The sequence below is a fragment of the Talaromyces atroroseus genome, assembly GCF_001907595.1.
Source record: "Talaromyces atroroseus strain IBT 11181 chromosome Unknown scaffold_11, whole genome shotgun sequence".
Classification (NCBI taxonomy): Eukaryota; Fungi; Ascomycota; class Eurotiomycetes; order Eurotiales; family Trichocomaceae; genus Talaromyces; species Talaromyces atroroseus.
Genome location: NW_017971443.1, coordinates 1,086,286 through 1,109,408, shown reverse-complemented (window position 1 = coordinate 1,109,408; position 23,123 = coordinate 1,086,286). Strand labels below are relative to the sequence as shown.

At 48.1% G+C, this 23,123-nt stretch overlaps 6 protein-coding genes across 6 annotated transcripts; 2 read left to right on the top strand and 4 right to left on the bottom strand.

Moving 5' to 3' along the window:
- Nucleotides 1-173: 173 nt before the first annotated feature.
- UA08_07670 (hypothetical protein) lies at nucleotides 174-2,205 on the top strand (the record flags this gene model as incomplete). The annotated part of the gene is made up of 9 exons (XM_020262589.1): nucleotides 174-207; nucleotides 305-408; nucleotides 467-734; nucleotides 792-822; nucleotides 1,025-1,062; nucleotides 1,096-1,218; nucleotides 1,305-1,699; nucleotides 1,764-1,932; nucleotides 2,000-2,205. The coding sequence occupies 9 exons, from the start codon at nucleotides 174-176 to the stop codon at nucleotides 2,203-2,205; spliced, it is 1,368 nt and encodes a 455-aa protein (XP_020117199.1).
- A 1,402-nt stretch (nucleotides 2,206-3,607) lies between these two features.
- Nucleotides 3,608-5,495, bottom strand: UA08_07669 (hypothetical protein; the record flags this gene model as incomplete). Its single annotated transcript, XM_020262588.1, has 3 exons — nucleotides 3,608-4,858; nucleotides 4,917-5,321; nucleotides 5,394-5,495. 3 exons carry the CDS (start codon nucleotides 5,493-5,495, stop codon nucleotides 3,608-3,610), a joined length of 1,758 nt encoding a protein of 585 aa, XP_020117198.1.
- Nucleotides 5,496-6,499: 1,004 nt separating this feature from the next.
- Nucleotides 6,500-10,165, bottom strand: UA08_07668 (hypothetical protein; the record flags this gene model as incomplete). Its single annotated transcript, XM_020262587.1, has 6 exons — nucleotides 6,500-7,596; nucleotides 7,667-8,618; nucleotides 8,677-8,908; nucleotides 9,266-9,705; nucleotides 9,768-9,794; nucleotides 9,905-10,165. The coding sequence occupies 6 exons, from the start codon at nucleotides 10,163-10,165 to the stop codon at nucleotides 6,500-6,502; spliced, it is 3,009 nt and encodes a 1,002-aa protein (XP_020117322.1).
- Nucleotides 10,166-13,577: 3,412 nt separating this feature from the next.
- UA08_07667 (hypothetical protein) lies at nucleotides 13,578-20,007 on the top strand (the record flags this gene model as incomplete). The annotated part of the gene is made up of 10 exons (XM_020262586.1): nucleotides 13,578-13,634; nucleotides 13,686-14,056; nucleotides 14,114-17,157; nucleotides 17,190-17,319; nucleotides 17,372-17,386; nucleotides 17,916-18,083; nucleotides 18,172-18,259; nucleotides 18,325-19,365; nucleotides 19,441-19,623; nucleotides 19,681-20,007. 10 exons carry the CDS (start codon nucleotides 13,578-13,580, stop codon nucleotides 20,005-20,007), a joined length of 5,424 nt encoding a protein of 1,807 aa, XP_020117323.1.
- A 181-nt stretch (nucleotides 20,008-20,188) lies between these two features.
- On the bottom strand, nucleotides 20,189-20,868 carry UA08_07666 (hypothetical protein; the record flags this gene model as incomplete). The annotated part of the gene is made up of 2 exons (XM_020262585.1): nucleotides 20,189-20,578; nucleotides 20,629-20,868. 2 exons carry the CDS (start codon nucleotides 20,866-20,868, stop codon nucleotides 20,189-20,191), a joined length of 630 nt encoding a protein of 209 aa, XP_020117316.1.
- A 482-nt stretch (nucleotides 20,869-21,350) lies between these two features.
- Nucleotides 21,351-22,475, bottom strand: UA08_07665 (hypothetical protein; the record flags this gene model as incomplete). Its single annotated transcript, XM_020262584.1, has 2 exons — nucleotides 21,351-21,473; nucleotides 21,552-22,475. 2 exons carry the CDS (start codon nucleotides 22,473-22,475, stop codon nucleotides 21,351-21,353), a joined length of 1,047 nt encoding a protein of 348 aa, XP_020117317.1.
- Between the last annotated feature and the right edge of the window lie 648 nt (nucleotides 22,476-23,123).

Here is a 23,123-nt window from a genome sequence, read left to right as displayed (position 1 = left end):
CCCGACGTCATGCCAACCTTTGATAAGATACTAAAAATGTTCGCATGGTAAACACGAGCTCGAATATTCGCCATGGAGCAATGAGATTCGAAAAAGGAAGCTGAGTGCTAACCGCCGGTCAGCTTTATCTTGCCTTCTCGCCTATACGCTCTCTCGTGACAGGAAGCGACGCAATGAACGGCAAACACATCCCAGGCTTTTACTGGGGTGAGTATTGGCAAGGGCTGATTTGCCGCAACGCAATGACTTTTTGACTAGTGGCTAAATGCAGGTTATTTTGAATTGATGCTAATTGGAGAGACAGATCCCGACAAAAAGAAGTATTTCCGCATTCAGGCAAACCATGTTGCCCCTACTGGGTCGCAGTATTCCAGAGAAGCTGTCAAGAAAAGGAAGCTCGACAACGAAGTAAATACATAGCTAGGGGCCTATAAATGTCTCCCTTTATGCTAAATTGTATAATCAGGAACGGAAGCGTAAAGCTACTGTTGGTCGACGCATACGAAGAGAACGAGTGCAGACACCCCGGTGTCTGACACATAATGTTACCAGACTGGCTGCAGAGGTAGGCAATAGACCTGTGCCTGGGTTTGTAAAGAAGTCTCAACAAGGAGGCATTTACGCTAGCCAACTTCAGCGGCGAAATATCTGTTCTATGGATGGGCTGGTGCCTAGCGATTCCGGGTCAATGGCTGACTTCGTCCGCCATGGTGCATCTGGTGTTCTTGTCGCTGGTATTTACGAGTCTTCTGGTGGACTATCTATATTGTGACTAACGACTACGTATATAGGAATAAATAGCGGAGGTTCATGCAAAATTATGTGAGTTCTCATTTACGAACAGTCTTCAGGAAAGAAAGACCAGCCATTAACGAAACTGGTCGACAGAGCGTGCCCACCATCGTCCTCGAATACAGAAAGGTGGAACTACAAACCGGCCAGGAATGCAGCTCAACTTAATTTTAATTACAGGGTTAGTTACACCGGAGTCTAAACCAGGGAAGCTCTGCTGATGAAACGGAAGCTATCGTCTATATCGATGTGCGACTCAGGTCACTTCCTGTAAGTCTTTCATTGACCTAACATAGGATAAAGCGGCACCTAACGACGAAGTCAGAGCTACTATGGATAGCGGAAGCAGAGGAGAATCAACTTTAGGCATCGGTTTTCTGAATCAGATGAACACCATGAATGAAGAAGGTTCTTGGCATAATCGTCGTGAGTAAACGGCCCAGTCCTCACTACCCCTACGACAGGCCTACGGAACCCATATGAACTGAGAATATTTGCTTTAGATATCCCAGTAAGTCGCATAGAGGACAGTGCGACCCTCTGGTGTTCCGCAGCTCGACCTGAACCCGATAATCCTCTTTTCGCAATCGGAACGTCCGACGGTCTCTACACCGTGGCCGTCAACCCAGATAGATTGACGCTTACACGAGCACATATACCAATACCCCAAAAGTCTGGGGGACGGAGGAATTTTAGTAATAACAAACAAATCTCTGCGAATTCCATGAATTTAATTTCAGTGGAATGGCTTTCCGAAACGGTTATAGCGTCTGGGTTCAGGAATTCGTCTTTGTATCTGAGTGATTTGCGCAGCAACGGACATAGCAGGCGAATCAAGCATCCGCACCCAATTGAACAGATCAGAAAGATCGATGATTATCGACTTGTCTGCGCGGGTTATGAATCGGTGTGTTCCAAGCATGAATGAGAGAACAAACAGTGTCATTCTTTCAAAACTGATTTCAGACTAGCTGCAAATGTACGACCTACGGTATCCGAACACTGAAACTGTAGGATCAAAACAACACCGCCATGGCATGTGTACTACTTCCACGAAACCGTATCTCGTCTTTGATGATTATATGCGCCAAATAGGACACAAGATCGACATCAACCGGGAGCTGGGTTTACTTGCCGCTTGTACGTTTGCCCTTTTCATGAACTCACTCATGGTCCGCGTCTGTCTAACAGAAGAGATCTGTTATAGTGACCAATAACCACAATATCCAACTCTACTCGCTTGCCGATGGATCTGTTGTTCCCTCTGCATCGTCATTATTATCACCTCAGTTCCCTGACGGAGGAAACGTTTGCCGCATCCTTTTCGAAGAATATGAATACCCTATTCATCAGCAACAGGCGCCGCGCTTGTTATTTTCCAGGGGACAAACCATTCAGGAGTTGGGGTGGTGATAGATCATATTCTGACTAATCCATTGGCTGTATGTGAGCTGCCGTGTATCTCCGTACTGGGTCAGTTATTCTTGTATTATACGCCGCAATACGAGTATTATGTACCAATATCTACATCTCATTGTCAAAACAATCATCATGGGCTTCAGCCACAATGACAGATTTGCAACCGAGCCGAGCTCTAAGTGAGATGAGCAGCTCGCTTTCACCCTTGAATCACCTCTAGAAGATCTACAAAGCGCCGCCAAAGTCCACTTTATAGAGGGTTCCTCCGTGTCCTATGGATGTCCTGCCCTATAAGGCATGTGCCAGAAATGCTGCCTGTATCTCAGGAAGCGAACTCAAAGGATTTCCTCTTATGCATGATAGCAGAACTTGTAGGAGCCTAGTACTTGAACCCCACGATCACAAATCGAAAACGAGAAATAGCACACAGAGGCTTCGATTGTCTGAGAGCGTATGCCCATTGCTTCTGAGCCCGCCTTCAAGGCGGGATTGGAGGACCTAATCCCCCCAACGTACGACATTGCTGCGAGTGAATAGAACCGCGAGCATCTATTCGCTTGCCGGGTCTTACGATGAGATACCCAACACGACGTTCTCCCAACACTGTCGCTATACCTTACAGACTCGATCTATTTTGACTGTTGCTGAGAGCTCTTAATCGCTCGAGAGGTTCAACTCAAGGCTCAAGTTACGACGAGCGGCCGGTAGCTTTATCTCCTGGATCTTCCAATTTTCGGACTTGAAGAGGAAGAGACGCAGGGCTTGAGCATTGAGGGCAATGTACCTTCGAAGATAGCACTCGAAGCTCCGGCCGACTTTCTTTATTTCCGCATGTACTATGTTTCCAAGTAAACTGGCTTAGAATATGCTTCTTTGGTTTTGAGCATTTCAATTAATGTTATTATGATAGTTGTTATGTGCACAGTACTTGCTAACGCAACTTTCTGTCATAATGGGTAAGAGCAAGAAAGCTAAGCCAATAAATATATTTCTGTACTGTTCCTGCGACTAGGCAATTGGCGCTAACATGTAGAAAAGGCAATATCTTTTTTTCCTTTTGACTGGGAGTTAACGAGGTCTCTTTATAGTTGGCAGCATGCCAGTATACTTTATATGTCTCTGTGGTTGGAAAGCGTGGACAAATATCATTCAAGGTACCTATCACCCCCATTTGCCATTGTTCTCCCAAACACAAAGCAGAAGAAGAGGGGAACATGAGCCAGGTTTGAGAGGTTATTTCCTAGATGGTTCTGTCTCGTTTGAGACTTTAGAGTCTCACAGTACTCAAATAGGCAGATAGCTCTCCGTGCTCGAGGATCAAGACACCTTAATGCACCATGTATATGTGTATCCATGACACTGCTAAAGTACATACCAATCACAACAAGAGAAACAATCAATCCAACCCCCCAGCCAACCATTCCCCGACCTCAACACCAATCCCCTTGGCCAACTCCCCAATCCAATCCCCCGAAACATTAATACACCACTTCTCCCCGGCATCAGCGCTAGTGGCAGCAGCGCCCCCCCCTCCAACTCCAGCACCGCCACCGCCGCTACCGGAAGGAACAACAAGTCGTAAACGACGCAAAGTCGCAAGCTCAGTGTATATCGAGTCCGCCATGACGGAGGTATGTAATGCGTTTGCAGGCGGATTAGGGTCGATGGCGTGGTAGATTGCTATCAAACGTTCGAGCGTGAATGGGCGAGCTGTTAGGAGTGTTGATGACGATGACGATGACGGTCCCGCTACAAGAGCAGCAGCTGTGGTAGTGGTGCTACTACTCCCTGAAATTGTTGCGGAAGTAGTCTCAAAAGCAGAGCTGAGCATGGATTTTGTAATCTTGGTTTTCACCCTTTTAGTCTTTCGGGGCGTAGATGTTGATGAAGGGTCGTCATTGTTGTTATTGTCATCGTCGAGTTGTGCTTGAGAGAGTAATTTTAGGCGTCTTCTGTGGTGGGAGCGTTTGTTTCGTGCGGATAGGGACGAGGATGAGAACTTGGAGAAGAAGATGGTGTCGAGTCGTTGAGGGGTGTGGGATGCCACGTATGCTGAGGTTAGGACTAGGGTTGGGAAGTAGGGTAATGAAGGGAGTTTTGGCGTTGGGTATGAGCTCTTTTTCTCCTTTTTGTTTTGAGCTTTTGCCTTATCATAATAGTTATCGTCATTGGTCATTTTGATGTCTTTTCCTTCTTCTTCTTCTTCGGGAACGACTATATGATGAACCAACATCGATTCACCCTGCACCTTGAACATGGCTCGATTCCGGAGTAGCAGTCTGGCGAAATCCCATGATTCATTGCCACCTGGCGGCGGGGCCTGACCGCTCGTCATGGGCTGAATAAAGCGAGGCCATAGTCTCTCGCAAATAGATCTGAAGGACGGGATAGTGCCAGCGGTAGGCCCAACTAGGGAATCGTAAACCGTTGCCACGAACTGCGTGTATATCTTGGAATAAGATGGCTCGTTGTCAATGATATCATCAGATATACCCTGGATAGCTGAAGGAGGCCCGGAAGCGGTGATGATACGAATTGCCTCTTTGCGGGTGTATGGCGGAAAGGTGATGTGCGAAACACCGGCAGACTGAAGGAAGAGCGGACGAGGCGTGGTGTTCATAATCAAGATAACAGTCAAAGATGGTATCTTTGAGATTAGTCTGCCGGTTAGCGATTGTTCTGTATTGCGTTGCTACCATACGCACCATTTCTCCCAACCTCGCCAACGCCGCAAGAAGCATCTGCGAAGCATCCCGCTGCCTATCAATACCATCCAAAACAAGAACAAGCTTGCCCTTATTCTTGACCCCATTATCATCGTCGTCCCGCCGCTGCTTCCACACCTCAATAATATCCGTCAACAGGATCAACAACGTGCTAACGTGCTCGCACTTTCCTTTCCCGAATCGCTCCCACTCACCCTCCATATGGAGCGCTTTCAGGGTCTCCAGCAGGATTTTGGTGAGCAGATGACGCGCCGTGATGCATTCGACGCAACGGATGATCGCATGCGGGATTTGCAGGGCGCCCACCACGGCGCGGGTGATTGTTGATTTGCATGTTGCTGATATTCCGTAGAGGACGAGGGTGGGTGGACTTGGGATATTGGGCTGGTTTTTTGGTTTATCTGTCAGATCTTCTGAATTTTCTCGGTATGTATTTCAGCACTGCTATAGACTCACCCCAAGAAGCGCCGCAAGTTGACGGATTTGTAGCTCACGACATGGCCATTGCTGGCTCAAGGAGCGGCTTAATTGGTCATGAGGAAGGAGAGAAGTAGTCATTGCGATGCCATTTGTTGAGGGGGCAACTATCGTCCGTCAGATTATTAGTAGATATGCGTCTGCTAGCCACGTAGTTATACCGGTATACACAGACGATGAGCTTGAAGCGCGTTGATGAAGCTAAACAATTATTTGCCGCGGAGGTCGAGTGGTCCGTGCATTCCACATGCTTATCGACGAGCTTATCACCATACGTAGAAAGTACTGTGCCTTGAAAGTCATTACTGCACGCAAGTTTAGAATATGAATACATTCATCTAAAGTAGAGCTAGGCTAAGAACAGCTTCGAGCGTGATCGATGATCTCTCGAACCCCGATGACAATACAATCGATCTCCCAGAAGATCGACCAGTGGCGTGCCTTTCCACATGCTTCATATGAAATGTACAAGTCAGCCGAATCGAAGCTATTCAACCATAGGGTAGAGCGAAGAGAAGGAAAAAAAGAATCAAAGGAGTGGCGGGTGGACATGTGTACAGAGGCTCTGAAAAGGCCATACAGCGATGGATTCTCCGGCTCAAAAAAGAAAAGAAAAAGAAAACAGACAACACGAAGCAAGAAAGCAGAATACACACAAAACTTGAATCAGAGAAGGAAAGAAAAATGAACTGTTCAGATAAAACAATGCGCGTGTGTCAGAGAAAGGGATAGACTCGAGAATTAGTCCAGCCGGAAGAGATTCCCTTGCCATCGCACCTCATGCACACGCAGAAAAAATGAGAGTTGAAAATAAAACAAGTTGTACAAGTTTCATAATGCAATGCGTCTGCAAATAGAAATGCATGATCGATGATCTCAGAATTTTGTATCAACGAAAAAGAGGCAAATCGCGGAGATTGTTGAATATCCACGTCCAATTGTTGATTCATTCCCAAAATCTCAAACTGACGCATATTCAGTGGGAGGGCCGTAAATCGTAAATATCGTGGCATCGTCTCGATAGAATACAGGTTTGTAGAGCACATCCACTGTGCTCTAACATGCATTTATTTGCGGGGAGTGACTTAGTAAAATCCGTTGCCAAAGGCCTGGCTCTGAGCAAGGCCGTGGTTTGCTGCATGAGAATAAGCTGATACTTCAGATGAACCGGCAGTGATATTAAAGCCATTGCCCGGCGAGACGAGTGGCTGTTGCGTACCGAACTGCTGGGCCGAAGATGCATTGCCGTTGAACGAAGCCTGAGGCGATGCAAATGGCTTCGGGGGGACCTGCATGGACACAGGTAACTGGCCAGAGGTCATATCATTGGGAGTGACCTGGCCACTAGGGTTGCCGCTGGTCCGTCCAGACGTTTCCGCACCGGCTATCTTGCCTGCAATGCGGCGTCCATGAGGAGTTTGGCGAATGGAGGGCAAGATAGGTCTTATAGCCTCGACGATCCGATTGCGACTGTCGGCGTCGGCAAAATCCATGGCAGTCTGCACGACGTAGTTTGCATAGGAATCACGCAACATGGCATCAAGCTCACGGGGTACAAGGATTTCGTCAATCATGCGACGGCGCATTGGATATTCCGCGGTGCGCAAACACTTTTCGATGACATTAGAACTGAACTTCTGTTTCGACAGTGCCGGGATGTTTCCCGCGAAGCTCTGACATAGCGGTTCGGTAAAATGCGGTTCGGACAGATCGAGTATGTATTGGACAACGTAGTTTCCGAAAGGATCTTGAACAAGCGAAAAGGCGTTGGATGTGATTTGAGCGATCAGACGAGCACGCTGTTCTCCCGAGGCATGGTCAATGCAACGTTGCAATACACAGCATCCATGACGGTGAGTTCCAACGATGACACAGTGCGCGCCAACAGAATCATAGATGAATTGAGCATCTTCGGCAGAAAGACGATTGAGGCATTTCTGGATAACGTGATTTCCGTTCAGGTCTTGAACAAGCTCTACCACGTGCCCACTGAGAGCCTCTATTACCATTTGTATCTGTTGAGGAGTTGAAACGAACTCGATCATCTTCTGCAAAGCACGCGTGCCATGCTGGTTCAGAGCGATTGGGACCAGCTGAGGTGCTGCGTTATGAATCAAGCGAGTGCGCTGATCATCATTCGAGTACTCGAGGAGTTTTTGGCACAAATAGTTACCAAAGGGGTCTGTGAAAAGTCAGTATAAAATTCGCAATGTTTGAATCAAAAGTTTCAATAACCCAAGAGTAGTACTTACCAGTCATCAACTCGACAACATGCATGTACGTCTCCGCGAAGATGAGTTGAACATGTTCTGGATTACGCTCTTCGAGTTTACGCTGCAGGTAACGGCATCCATGCTGGTCTTTACACAGGTTGTAAAGCTCCCCCCTGTATTGCTCCAAAGGCAGATTGGCGAAACGAGAAACCTGCTGGGCTTCAGTTTCTCCGCTGCGGTGGGTGGTGACATTAGTAGGACGTGCTGGGGCCCTTGCAAATTGAAACATGCCATTCTGTGCGAAGCCGGCGGAGTATGGCACTTGAGTAGAAAAGTTCTGAGCAGCCGCGCCATTGACTGACATGCCGTTGCTATTGTACGGCTGGATGGAGTACGGGTAGAACTGGCCCTGAAAGCCAGAGAGACTAGGGGAGGCGGTCTGACCACCGAGAGAAGAACCAGCTACTGAAGCCAGTTGCGGCCCAAATGGAGTAGCAGTCGGCTGAAGCCCTGACTGTGAAGCACCACCGTTGGAGACAATGTTCGAGTCTTCGCGCTCAGGAGAATCCTTGGCTGAGCGAGGGTTTGAAACACCAGCGGGAATGCGGCCAAGGCTAGCGTTGTGCTGATGAAATTGCTCTGCGTGGGTTTTGGGTGGGGTTATGGCAGTGCCAAAACCACCGTTGGCTTTTACAGTTGGCAAATCATTGGTAGAATAAGAGGACTGCAACGAGACCGGACGAGCAGACGAGCTGGCAGTAGGAGTTGTAGGCTCTTGTTTGCCCATAAACATGTTCACCTCAACGGAATGCCGAGCAGCATGTCGATGGGTGGGAGTTGTATCCGTCGCAAGAGGATTGCCCAATTGGTTTTCCGAGCGGAACATGTTCAGATCGCCCTGCGGCATAGAGCGGTAGCGGCTGTGGTGAGAATTCCAGGGCTCTGGAGTACGAGAGTTGGCAAGATCTAGAGCGTCGGAGTTCGCCGAAAGCTGTATAATCGCCAGTCAGCATACACGTTCATGTAGATCGTTGAGCAAGCTACATTACCAGTCCAGAATTGTGGGATAGAGTTGGGAACTTTTCGTCAGGATCGGTCATCTGAAGATAGCTTTTGATGTCCGGAGTGGGCAGACGATCCTCATCCTTGGGTGTTCCTTTCTCGTCCCCAAATAAAAGTCGAGCAGCATTAAAGGGCTCCATGGCTGGACTGTTGTAAGTTGCCGCCGTGGATTTTAGATGAGCAGCCAAGCTTGTCGTAGGCATTGAGTAGCGGTGGATGCTGATAGTTGGTAGAGACAAGTGTCAGTGGAGTGTTACGAGATAACCAAAAGGTAAGATGTCGAGATTTGGGGATGAAAGGAATGTGAGAAACAAGACAAGGGGAAGGCGAAAATTCGAGAGAGAGAGAGCGGGGGATCAAGGACATATTTATAATCGAGTCTCAGCCATTGACGGGGTCTTCACTCCCATTGTGCTTAGCTCTCAATAGCCCTGATGGCGGCAAAAAAAAGTGACAAATAAATTGTGAGAGTCTGGTGAATAGAACCACCGTGTTCTGGAGGTCATTGTGCACCAGAATAAAGGCAGGCATTGTAGGAAGGTGGAAGAAGAAAGAAAGCAGACAGGAAGCACTCACGATGGACCTGGCCTATAAGCAGCCACTGAGTCTGGGAAGTACTCTTCTTCTTCAGAGTTCCGTCTGGATCCAGGGACTGAATGCACAGAAAAGCGGTGGTTGGAGCCTGAGGTAGCACCATTTCTATTCTGAGAGGTGGCTGGCGGCGTGGTCACCTGTGAAGGTGAGAAAATGTTAAAGATACCTGGAGATGAGGTCACACTAGAGGTGGAGAAGCGTGAAGGGCGTGCAAATGAAGTAGGAAAGCCACCATCCCGGTATTCAGGTGGTGTGGTTGGCTCACTGACAGGGCCAGAGAGACCTGCATTTGCAAGGTCACGAGCTAGCTGGTCGATCTCCTGTCTCTCTTTTTCATGCTGCATGTCCAGTAACTTCATATCAGCCTCGAAACGTTTTTTCTGCTCCCGCATATACTCGATATGTTGGCGCTTCTTCTCGATCTAGGTATTGGGGTTTGATTTAGCAAAAGTCACAACCGGATGGCTTGCCGCGAAAAACTCACCAGCTGGGATTTGTGAAGGTGGGTTGCCTATCAACCAAGCAGTCAGTCCGTGTTGTTTATCCTAGAGCGAAAGGTACGGCGTGACGAGGCACGTTGTTCCAGCTCCAGTTCAGCAGTCAAACGGGGTGTTTGCTCACCGACGACAACAAATCCAAAGAATCGGGAGACTGTGCCGGCTGCTGGTTGAGGAAGCTCCAAGACGACAGTTTCCCGGCATCGGTGGTGAAACGGCGTTGAAGATTCGCGCGCACGTCGGTGGTAGGGCGTGAAAAGGCCGACATCAGATTCGGAGGGGGGGATAGAGGCGTATGGGACGAGAAGGTGTCCAGGGGCGGCGAGCGAGGCGATGGGAATCGCAGCTCGTCCAGGCGCTCGCCGAAGCCGTTTTTGAAAGCCATGGTCAAGCGAAAGACTCGTACTCGCACAGATCAAAGCTATACAGGGAAACCACACATGTCAGCGAGTGAGGGCGAGGGTGAGGGAAAGCGATGCCTGTCAATTGCAGCGGGAAATAGCAGAGGAAAAAAAGACAAAGACAGAAAGAATAGAAAAGAGAGTGGGCCAGTGAGTGAGTGAGTGATAAGAAGGGAAGAAGAAGAAGAAGAAGAAGAATGAGTGCTTTGTGTGACTGGTACCAGCAGCAGGGCCAGCATGGCTGGGGGAATGTGTTTTGGGGGAGGGGTGGAGGCACTATCAGTTGGCGGTGTGTGCTGGGCAGTAAGGAGCAGGGAGGGGTCTTGGGCGGTGCTTGAGGGGCCGAATCACACCAGAACAGCTGTGTCTGGGGGCAGATGCTTCTGGGGCTGCTATCTCTTTCTCTTCTGCTTGATTTCAAAGGGTCTCCTATGTGTCCCTCATTGTGCTCTTTTGTGGGAGAAGGGTGTGAACAGTGTAACTCACACAAGATAACGGACCTATTGGAGGCGGAGAGGGGACAGGGCTACCCTAGACGAACTCGGCGGCGACAAAGAAAAATTGCATATCGGAAAAGACTCGTATACGGATGGGCCAGAGAAGCCGACTTCTGCCCTGGAAGCAGAGAGGACACGCCGAGGGGGATTGTCGAGCGGCGAGGCGATGCGATGCGGGATTCGGCTACGGAGGACGAGGTCGCGCAACCCAAGCAACACACAGCAAGAGTCTTCCCGGGGAAAGGAATGGACGCGGCAAAAACAAGTCGAAGCCGGAGATAGGAATTGGTACACGATAATATACAAGAACAGCGACCTGGGGTGGAAGGGGAGAGGAGGAGGAGAGGAAAAGCGACGGGGCGAGACGAGATGTGCACTAAGCAACGTAGTCACTCGCTAGGGCGGTAACGTCTGTGAGGCGGGGAGGCCCAATCCTGGGCTCTCGAAGTGCTACTCATCGATGCCGCAGGCTAATCCTGCGTCGCAATAATGCAATAGAAAGCGCGATGTTTCAGGCGACAGGTAGGGACAAAGCCGCCATTCATTTCTTCGTTGGTCCATATTATCTCAATGGCATCTGCCTGCCCGAACAAGCAAACGAAAATACAGCACAAATCTCCCGAAGCGTCGAAGTACATGGTTTCCTAGTGTTTTCTAGAACGGGGGTTCCTACAGACTGGAGAGATGCAGGCTTGATGCGGCCGAACCAGATCGCTGGCTTCTGCAATATGCAGACGTGCAGCATGCCAGGCTGGCCAGCCAGCAGCCAGCCTAGCCCGAAGCATACCAGCTTGCCACCATCCAGTTCATTCCTCATTGATTGACGATGGGGTTTAGATGCCTAATAGACGGCTACTCGACATTGCTGGAAACTTTCTGTGGTAAGACGAGGTAAACAGACCCATGGACGCAGCGTGAAGAAGGCGGCCGGCAGCCAATCACAGGCCGGCACGGCAAGCGGGTCTAGCTGCCGGAAAGGGCCTTAACCTTAGCTCCAGCGCGCGCCTCTGATTGGCCCAGCGGCGAACTAGCGCATCGCGACTAAACCGCTTGCCGATCCGCCCTCTGATTGGCTCGTTCGCGGCTGGCGAGCCACGTCGTGCCATACAATTATACACGTATACATGTGTATACAATAATATATCAATAATCCATGTGGTATATACTCCGTAGTTACTACTGAGTGCTTTGAATCAGCAGGGCACGAGGATCTTCGTCGTTGCAGCTCGCCTGGCAAGTAAGAAACCCTTGCGGGGGGCTCCACTGGCGCTGGCGAATTGGCTGTTTGCCGCGGAGCGGTGTAGTTCTACTCTCAGTGTTATGGTCTGAAAGTTTTAAGATTTCAATTTTCTGTTGGGTACGTACTTCAGTCTCGCTAGCGAGCCAGTCTGTTTGTTCGCCACATGATATTGAAGTCTTGCCGCATTGTGGTGCGTACTACTTACTATCTTTTGATTTCGTACTATCGTTATTAGTACTTGCTTCGAAGTTGTTTGCATGAAGCTTTACTTGACTGGGCAAGTAGTCAATGGCCCAACAATCCTTCCCCCAATGGAACAGCATCGGCGCTTAGTATAGACACGCTAAGAATGCATGCCACCATAGCGCAAACCAGACATAGCATCTCATTGGGTGTATGGACCAGTGGACAATTAACGATAATTTAGAAACATAATCTCACTCAGAATTTCAAGAAATTATATCGTTTCACTCAGATTGGAGACAATCTCTCGCTCGATACATTATTGGTCCCGGCAGTCCTGCCCCTCACCAGCGTTTCACTAGGAACGAACCTTCCTTAGCGAGAAAAGGATATCTTCCGATGTCAAAGATTTAAGCGAGTATTGTAGCTGACTGACTTCATGCCCATATAAAAAGAAATACGTGGTTTCGTAAATGAGTGGTCATATCATGCTGGGAAAGAGCCATTCAATGGCTCGAGCACAAACCCCGTCACCGCCCTTTACTTCCTAGATCTGACAGTGTCTGAGTGTGCTGTGCATTGCATTTGCATCCCATTCCTACTCAAACCAGCATGACTCTGCACCTACCAGACGCTACTTTTAGTAGCCAAGTAGCCCGCCCATCTTCATTTCATCGGGCGATTGCAAACGGTTCAGCCTCGCCTAATATCCCTACCTGATCACCTACTTGTCTGGGCCAGCAAGCCTCAATAGTCAAGCGTCAAGCAAGACGTTATCGGTGTTGCCCCCACAAACTCCACAGCCTGGCCTGTCAAGTTGAAACACGACGAGTGATGAGGTGTACAGATCGAAGTAGTATTGTCCTCTTGTTCGTGTACGTCTTCTTTTGTCTAGTTGTAGTCGAGCCAAATTTCTCGCCCGATGCTGTGCTTTTGATCACGGCTGGCAAATCAAACCCCAACTGTCGAGGCCTGTCATATGCCTCATTCATGTACATCGGCATTTGATGTCATCAATTCGATTTTATACATCATTTGCTTATGGGCATGCAGTGTGCAGATATTCCATGCCTCTTGTATCGGTAGTCAACTGACTAAGATGTATGCATCCTAAAGAAAGAAATCCTCTTGTGTGGCCACAATGTAGACATGATTCGCGAATGCAGCGTTTCTCTTGGAGTAGTCTTTGGGAATGGAGAGTGACAGTCCTCAAGATAGCGGGGGCCGCACTTTAACGGGATGTGATGCCTCAGGCTCGCAGTCGGCGGCGATAAGCCACTTTGATGTCCGGAGCTTTGCTGATTATCTAATCATCCCGCAAATTTCACTGGGGCCCCTCTCGAAAAAGCAAAGGCAAAAAGAAAAAAAAAAGGTAAAACTTGGTATACTGCAAGATTCGCCTCCAAGTCTTCATCATAAGCGAAAAGTGCAGCACTAGCTCACAGTCTGCCCTAGAGTGCAGCTTGCTGAAGAAAAATGCCTCCGCGCAAGCGGCCGCAACCCGCGGCAAGCGCTGCTGCAGCCTCATCCTTGGTAAGAACGACTCGCCTTTTGCACCTTGCGCTGCTAACTGATGTGACAAAGTCATTCCAGCCGCGAAAACCTGCAAGAAACGATGCTGCTGCGAAACGAAAAACCTCACAAGCCGTCAACGGTCATGATCATGATCACGATCACGATCATGACCACGACCATAAACATAGCCACCCCACTAAAGCTCGAAAAGTCGATCCCTTCGATGCGCTGTTGGAACCCTTCTATTATAACAAGTCTTTGACGGATCCTATCAATACTGCGCGCGATAAATGGAATCTGCTGCCGGCTTTCCTCAAAGTCAAGGGCCTTGTGAAACAGCATATTGACTCCTACAACTATTTCATTGAAGTCCAGCTCAAAAAGATCGTGGAAGCTAGCTCGACTATATACGTTGATACTGACGCTTCTTTCTTCCTCAAGTAAGCTTGTCTTGCCCTCTCTCTCGCCATCTTACGTGACATTCTAACGCTTAATAGGTTTACCGATATCTATATTGGCAGCCCTCGCCGAAGTGATGAGCCCAAGGACCGAGTGGAATCTGACTCGACGGTAACACCAAATGAGTGTCGACTACGAGATATGACTTATGCAGCTCCGATTTTTGTGGATTTCGTGTACAAACGTGGAGGAGAGAAAGTCACGCAAACTGGCGTTCCTATCGGTCGTATGCCCATCATGCTGAGGAGTTCCAAATGTGTCTTGTCCAACAAAGATGCCACCGAGATGCATCTGCTGAATGAATGTCCGCTTGATCCAGGTGGATATTTCATCGTGAACGGCACTGAAAAGGTCATTTTGGTCCAGGAGCAACTTAGCAAGAATCGTATCATCGTCGAAACTGATCCCAAAAAGGAGATCGTACAAGCCTCCGTGACCAGTTCGTCCAATGAACGCAAGTCGAAGAGCTACATCATTCTCAAAAAAGACCGCTTGTATCTCAGGCACAATGTTCTGAGTGAAGACGTGCCGCTGGTCATTGTTCTCAAGGCCATGGGCGTTCAATCTGACAAAGAAATGATGCTTCTCGTTGCTGGGTATGATGAACTGTACCAAGAAGACTTCGCCATCAACTTTGAAGAAGCAATCAAGCAGGGTGTTTACACGCAACAGCAGGCGCTTGACTGGATGGGTTCCAAAATCAAAATCAACCGAGGTAGGAACGTTGCGTATAAGAAAACTCACATCGATGAAGCTATTGAGGCCATCTCCTCCGTCATTATATCTCATGTGGAAATTACCGACATGGACTTCAGGCCTAAAGCTCTTTACGTTGCCAATATGGCCAGGCGTGTTTTGATGGCAAAGCATGACTCTGACATGGTGGACGATCGAGATTACGTGGGAAATAAGAGATTGGAGCTTGCCGGTCAGCTCCTTGCCCTTCTCTTCGAGGATCTGTTTAAGAAATTTTGTTTCGATATGAAGATGAACATCAACAAAGTACTTGGAAAGAGGCGTCGCGAGATCTTTGATGCCATGAGTGTCGTCACGTTACATGGCAACCACATAACTCATGGGATGAACAGAGCTATATCAACTGGTAATTGGAGTCTTAAGCGATTCAGAATGGAGCGTGCCGGAGTCACCCACGTTTTGAGTAGGCTTAGTTACATCGCAGCTCTGGGTATGATGACTCGAATTTCTAGTCAGTTTGAGAAGACTCGGAAAGTTAGTGGTCCTCGAGCTCTACAGCCTTCACAATTTGGAATGCTTTGTCCGTCAGACACCCCAGAAGGAGAAGCATGTGGTCTTGTAAAGAACTTGGCGCTCATGACACACATCACAACAAACGATGAAGAGGGGCCGGTGTCCAAGTTGGTATTCATGCTGGGAGCCGAAGACATTCATACTCTAGGTGGGAAAGAGATATACGGTCCTGGTGCCTATATAATTTCCATGAACGGTACTCCAATGGCTTTGACTAGACGACCGAAGTACTTCCTCGAATCGTTTCGCCGGTTGCGACGGATGGGTCGCATCTCCGAGTTTGTTAGCATTTACATCAATCATCATCAACGTGCAGTGCATATCGCTACAGACGATGGGCGAATCTGTCGGCCACTCATTGTAGTCGAAAAAGGCCGTCCATTAATCACTACTAGGCATCTGGAGAAACTGCGAGATGGCTCGATGCAATTTGACGACTTTCTCGCCCAGGGCTTAGTCGAGTATTTGGATGTGAACGAAGAAAACGATTCTAACATTGCAATCTACGAAAAAGACGTTGTAGACATCACCACGCATCTTGAGATTGAACCCTTCACTATCCTCGGAGCCGTCGCTGGTCTAATCCCATATCCCCATCACAACCAGTCGCCGCGAAATACGTATCAATGTGCTATGGGTAAACAAGCCATTGGTGCCATTGCTTCGAATCAATTCTTGCGTATTGATTCTCTTCTCTACCTGATGGTGTATCCTCAGAAGCCCATGGTCAAGACTCGCACTATTGAACTTATCAAATATGACCATCTACCAGCCGGCCAGAATGCCACAGTTGCTGTCATGAGTTATTCAGGCTATGATATCGAGGATGCCCTGGTGTTGAACAAAGGATCTGTTGATAGGGGGTTTGGACGTTGCCAAGTATTTCGCAAATACGTGACCGGTTTGAAGAGCTATCCAAATGGATCCGAGGATAGGCTTCAAGGGCCCGACGTAGTGGAAGGAGTTCCTATTGCAAAACATGCCCTTATCCAGAGTGATGGTTTAGCTGCAGTGGGTATGAAAATCAGCCAGGGCGAAGTTTTCATTAACAAAGCGGTTCCCAACGCCGCCTATTCGACTGGCATTACGGGTTCTGATGTGGGCAGACCACCTACATATACCCCGGCACCCATGACCTACAAACTGCCTGACCCTAGTTACATTGATAAGGTGATGGTATCTGTCACTGAAGGAGAGGGCAGGATTTACAAGGTACAGACGCGTCAAACGCGTAGACCGGAGGTGGGAGACAAATTCTCGTCCCGTCACGGACAGAAAGGTGTTGTTGGCATTATTGCAGAACAGGCAGATATGCCATTCACCGACCAGGGCATCGTGCCTGATATTATCATGAATCCCCATGGTTTCCCCTCGCGAATGACGGTTGGCAAATTACTTGAACTAGTTGCCGGCAAGGCCGGGGTTCTCTCTGGTCAGCATGGCTACGGAACAGCCTTTGGTGGCAGTCCCGTCGAGCAGATGTCGGCTATTCTGGTCGACAAGGGCTTCAGCTACGGTGGCAAAGATTATCTCACTTCTGGAATTACCGGCGAACCTCTCCCGTTCTACGTTTTCACGGGCCCGATTTACTACCAAAAGCTGAAGCACATGGTCCAGGATAAGATGCATTCTCGTGCCACTGGACCTCGCGCAACTCTTACTCGCCAGCCAACCGAGGGTCGTTCTCGAGATGGTGGTCTGCGCCTCGGAGAGATGGAACGTGACTGTCTTATTGCCTACGGCACGAGCCAGCTTCTGCTGGAACGTCTGATGTTGTCCTCTGACAAGCATGAGGTTGACGTTTGCGAGAAGTGTGGGTTTATGGGCTACTCAAACTGGTGCCAGCGCTGTCGGACGTCGCGCGGGGTGGTGAAGATGACAATTCCCTACGCGGCGAAGCTGTTGATCCAGGAGCTGCTAAGTATGAACGTGACAGCTCGGCTGAAGCTTGGAGACGAGTTCCCGGAGGACCGGGGTATGTAAAAACGGGGTATTTTTTGGCTTGATTTCATATATTGGAAATATAGAAACTCTTATACTGTGTAAGCATGATACGTTTTTTTGTTTGTTTGCACTCTCTTAGCAGCATTTTGCATAGCGTGGTTGTTGGAAAACTGTTTATTTATTGACAGAGAGAAGAACGGCGAGATGAAAATGAAATTCATTTTATTATAATGGGCGCAGTGCAATTACTTAGGGTTACCTACCGAAAGGGGAAAATGGGAGCGCAAATGACTTCCGAAGCTCTGCAATGTTGACGTCGGAACACCACGTCGAGACGCAAGAAAACCGAATGCAACAAGTAAACGAGACTTAAAATTGTTTTTCCCAGTGGGAAAAGTTACCGATCAGATCCGATAGGAAAGTTTTATTACGTCTACTGCTCTGTCCTTCCCTTTTATCGACGTCCCCCTCTCTCTCCTCTATTTCCTCTTTCTCAGGAGAGATACCTCATATACGCAGTCTCATATCTTGATTCTCTCTGTGAATCATTGGTTCACCTGGCAGAGAGCTATTTTATCGATCTATTTCTCTTCATCTATCTGTCTTCGATATGCAATCCACTCCCAGAGCCCCGGCTCCCGCCAAAGAACAACTGCCGGATGACCGTCTTACTCTGCCTGGTGCCGGTCTTCCATTAGATTATTCTCCAGAGTCACTGAATCAGTATGGAGTCAAGACTCGGTCTCTGTTTCCTACCGTGTTGGATGACAGGGATATCGAGCGTGGGTATATCGAGTATGTCCAACTGTTCCTTGGTGGCGCGGGCTGTTTGTGATCAAGGGTTGGTTGCTGACTACTTTTCTCCTCCCTTTCTGATGAGCAGACAACCTGTGATGACGCTTCGAGAAAAGAAGATGCTGGATTTGATGAATCAGTTCACAGACATGGAGGACTGGTATGAAGAAGGAAAGGTGTGAGAATATTATTCTTATAGGCTTGAAAAGGAGGCTGATTGATCGATCGATATCCATGCCAGGTCTTCAATGCATGCTTTATGCAAAACTGGGGAAAAGAGCTCAGCAAGGACCAAGACGTAACCCCAAAAATGATCGATCAGCTAGCTAATGAACTCCGATTCAAGGCCGCGATTACCAAAGCCAATGGTTATATTAACATCTTCACTGGAGACGTTGTTAAGACCTGCCGGTACATCTTCGATGATCCCAATTACTTAAGAGACCTGAACAGCGCGATCAAAGCGTTTGAAAAGCCACTTTCTCGCAATGTCGAGTACAGGATGGTTACTGGACCGCAACAGATCGACTACGTACATCCGTCATTCTTCCCAGTTGTGTTTGGCAGAAGTAGGATTCTCCGAGATCGTACTATTAATCGCGACGAGGCTGTGGATTACATGGGGAAAGGCGAGCTCCTGCCAATCCCCACAGATCCTGGACCTTCACGTAAGGATTTGAGCTGGAATATTGCCTCACGCTCGGATATCATGCCCCATCCTTACAGCTCTCGATTCCAATGGCTTCCTAGTGATGTGTACTTCCGGCCCGATGGGACTTGTTATTTCGACAGCTACATAAACAATATTCATCCTCAGAGAAGCAAAGAACTATATCCGTTCTTGGAGAAGCTACTGGATAAAGTCATCCCGATGTTTGACATGACCTTGACACCTGTGAAGAGTCTTCTTCATACTCGGGCCCGAATTGAGTTGCAAGATGTTCAATACAAGGAGATATCACCGGGAAAGACAGAACCGAAACCAACCGAATCTCCACACGAGGCTAGACACGTATATGAAGAACGTCTCCGGGCATGGAGGCGGAAGCACTTTACTGCCGTTCAGCCGGAGCCCGGTGAATTCACGACTATCGGCATCACTCCTCAGATGATGGAGGGCCTCCCCCCTGAAGAGAGGAATAAGCATAGACTGGTGGATGTGATGGATTTGAAGAAGGAGTATGGTCGCCGCGGTTTGCAGGTGATTGTACGAATAGATGACAATGTTCCGACTCCTGATGACCCGAACTTCCATGTTCCGTGGCATATGGAAGGCCAGATTGTATGTTCATCTTTCCTTTCTCTCCTTTCCTTCAACCTGTTTGTCCGGTTTGTTTTTAACTAGATACTTCTCCAGAACGAGCACATTTGTGCCTCAGCACTATTCTACAACGATATGGAGAACATTGATTCAATCCGTCTGGATTTTCGGCAAGTATCTGACACCCAAACATTCCAAGACCTCGAATACGAGCGCGGCGACACTGTATGGCTCGAGCAAATCTTCGGCATGACGCACGATGGTTCCACCGTCCAAGAGGTAGGTGGCATAGAATGCTCACAGGGACGAATAGTTACCTGGCCAAACACCTTACAGCACAACACGACCATCAAGCTCAAAGATCGCACAAAGGAAGGGCACGCCCATTCCATAAACTTCCTCTTGATTGACCCTAACATCCGCATTATCTCAAGTGCAAATGTGCCCCCGCAGCGCCTTGATTGGAAACGCGAAGCCGACGCATATGGTCCCGATATCACCAAGCTTACTTTGGAGGAAAAAGTGAAGATTTGCCCGCGCGAAGGCGATTTCCCCTGGGCGCTGCAGGAGGCTAAGGAGATTTTGGTGCAGAATAGAGAGGAACGGATGAAATTTAATCATTATCAAGATGTGGCTTTTCATTCGAAGAATGTTGCGCTATGATGATTGGGTGCATCTATTTGTTTTGGTGTTATTCATTACATCTTCACAGACTGTTATCTAGGTATATTTACCACTTGAATAACTAGTAATGTTTTTTATAGTAACTAATCCTTTTCTTTTTTCATCATCGGTCGAATATTCCACAGACAGATAATACCTAGGAACGCGGCTCATGCCTTTACTAAACTAGGTAGCACTCCTCCTCATCCACCGCGCCAGCATGTCTAAGCAACTCTTCCACTTCCAATTTGTCCCTTTCCAGTTCTTTTTCATTCCTCTTTTCCTGCCCGTTGAAGCTGTTTCGAATTTTCCAAGGGATATTCGCCTGTGAAGCATGCAGAGCGGAAACATGAAACCCATTTTCCAGCTTGAGATTCAGCTTTGCGCCAGCATTCATTAGACTCTTTGCACCCTCCTTTTGACCCCAGTAGGCGGCAGCAGCTAATGCGCTGCCGTACAGTCCAGTCTGGAGTAGAAGGTTCACATCTGCGCCCTGCTCAATAAGGGACTTGACGGTGTCAAGGTTTCCGTTTTGTGCTGCCGCTGCGAGGGCGCTGCCATAATTACCGGTCTGAAGTCGTAGATTTACTTTTGCCTCTCGCGTGATTAGTACGTAGTGACCTTGATTTTCACGTGTTCTTCTCCGCCTCCTGCTGCTGCTGCTGCTAGGGCACTCCCATATTGCCCAATCTGCATGTTAACGTCGACGTTTCGCTGTATGAGTTTCCCACAAATGGGCCTGCAGCCTGCTAGTGTAGCAAGGACCAAGAGGTTATCACCCTTGCAGTTCACCTGGGCGAGCGGAATTGGTGCTTTGTCCCACGAGTTTAATTGAAGTTCATAAAACGAGAAGCGGCACATGGCGAGAACCCAGCTGCTGTTTTCGGGGGATATGTCGTCCTTATCAACTTTTCTGAAACAAGATGTGGGTGGTAAATTTGTATCATCTGATTTGATGCTTTCATACCATCGTTGGTACTGCACACTGCTTTCATTTGGAGGCCTAAGGAAGGCTTTTAATAGATCAGACAGCTTAGAGTCACCTTTCCCGTCTTGCTGTTGAACATGGTTTACCCAGTGGTGTCGGGAGTACGTCTGAAGAGGGTGGTGCAGATCGAAAATATGGATATCCTGGTTTTTGCTCTTGTTTCCTGTTTTGTCAATCGGTTCCTTATATGCATGCATAAGAAGCACAACATGGCAGTGAGCCTGCCGAAGATCCCAGTGATTGTTCTCAAAGTATTCAGCTACTGACAGATGAGGGAATCTCCACACTTTTTGCTGAGAGTCCTGGGTCTTTTATTCTTTCCTCAGGTCGCAGCATATTTGTGATGGTTTCTTACCTAGATAGGTAAATACCCATGAATATGATAGGCAACCTCCACAGATAGTAAAATATCTTCAATCCTATCATAAACGTTGAGCAGAAGCGACATCCAAAGACCACGAGTTTCCTGCATATCTATCTATATAAACGGGTATAAATATAATGTATTCATTCACATCTGCATCAAATATCTCTCAATAACACTCCAATACCTCACAGGGTCCGCCCTCATATGTCCAACATGCGGCGTGGCACTAAACCGCTCTAAATGTACAACCGCTCTCTTCTTGCCTTTGATGCCCTCTTTCGAAGCTGCTAAAGCTGCATGTTCCTCTACATCTTTGTAGGGCACCAAAGCATCGGAGTCCGAATAGATATAGCACATCTTGAGACTAGCCCCGGGTAAGTCAGCAACAATAAAGTCCTGATCGAGGATCGTTTTCCGGGTGAATGCAAACGGGTCATCGCCGTATACTGCTACATCATCATCGTGGTCATTTTTATCTGACCCTCTCCAGACAATGTTCTGAGCTAGAGCTAGTGACTTGCGCGTCACGTATGTGGCCCATATCATTGTGGTAAGCAACGCGAGGCCAATCTGTCGGATGATGAGTGTCCGCGGTAACGCGTACGACAATGCCTTGATGGACAGCGACGGTGTCGGTCTGCCAGGCGAGCTATCCAGAACCACCGCTGAGACTGGCAATGGTTTGCCAGTGGCATGTTTATAGGCCAGCAGTAAATGGGCAGTCGTGAACAGGCCGCCGTTTGAGAAGAGGTGTATATACACCGAGTTATTCTCATAGCCATCTTCAGGCTGATCTTTATTTCCTTCCTGACAGGCAATAAGAATATCAACAGCCGATTTGAGTCGGAGTCGATGCGATGCCAGTGTTGGATAGAGATAGAAGTCTCGCGGCCCACTTAGAATGAAGATGATGCGTGCTGACGGCGCTAAGTCGGCGTATTTGAGAACATATTTGACAAGTGCTCGTAGAGGAGCGCTATACCAGAAGGAGAGGACTATAGTCTTGATGTCTTTCGACTGAGGTAGAGGCGCGCGCGGTTCAACGAGGTAGATTGAAGGAGTGAGCCGGATGAAAGGGGAAAGGGGGTCATGTTGTGCGATAGTTGTTGACATTGTCAATGCCCCTCTGTGTTCTGCAACGAGATACTGTCATGGGTTATAACTAACTTATATGATTAAGTTAGAGCTGAAGCAAGCCCAAGGCATCAACATTATACCTAATCGAGTAAAAGTACCGAGGTTGGAATTGGCTCATTGAATACTAACCTAGACAGGCTTAGTGGGATGGACTCCGATGTCGATCATTGATCATTGATATGGTCCTAACTAATTCATAGGTAGACAACAGCGGCTTATATGGTGTTGACTATAAGATTTCAGATAAGAAGATAAGGTGCCCTCAGACATGCTTCTACACTAGGTGAAGTAGCGGTCTCCCTCGACTGATAAGTTAATCGTACATGTCTTGGGACGATATGACATATGAAATGATAGTCGATGAAACAGGAGTCAACTATTGATTACTATCATCTTGTACTGAATAATATATTTGAAAGCAAGTCAGATATGGCCACGGTGACTACGGATCCTCCTCGCAGGCTTGTCAAAAGAGAACATTAAAGATGCCTAATCTGAAAGGATCATTCAGTCTATATTTCTTATAAACCAGTTCAGATCTAGAGCCATAGAACAACCAAGTTCGTGAAAGAACGCCAGTTCACACCTACCATGCTAAAAAGAAAGAAAAAGACGCAGAATCTA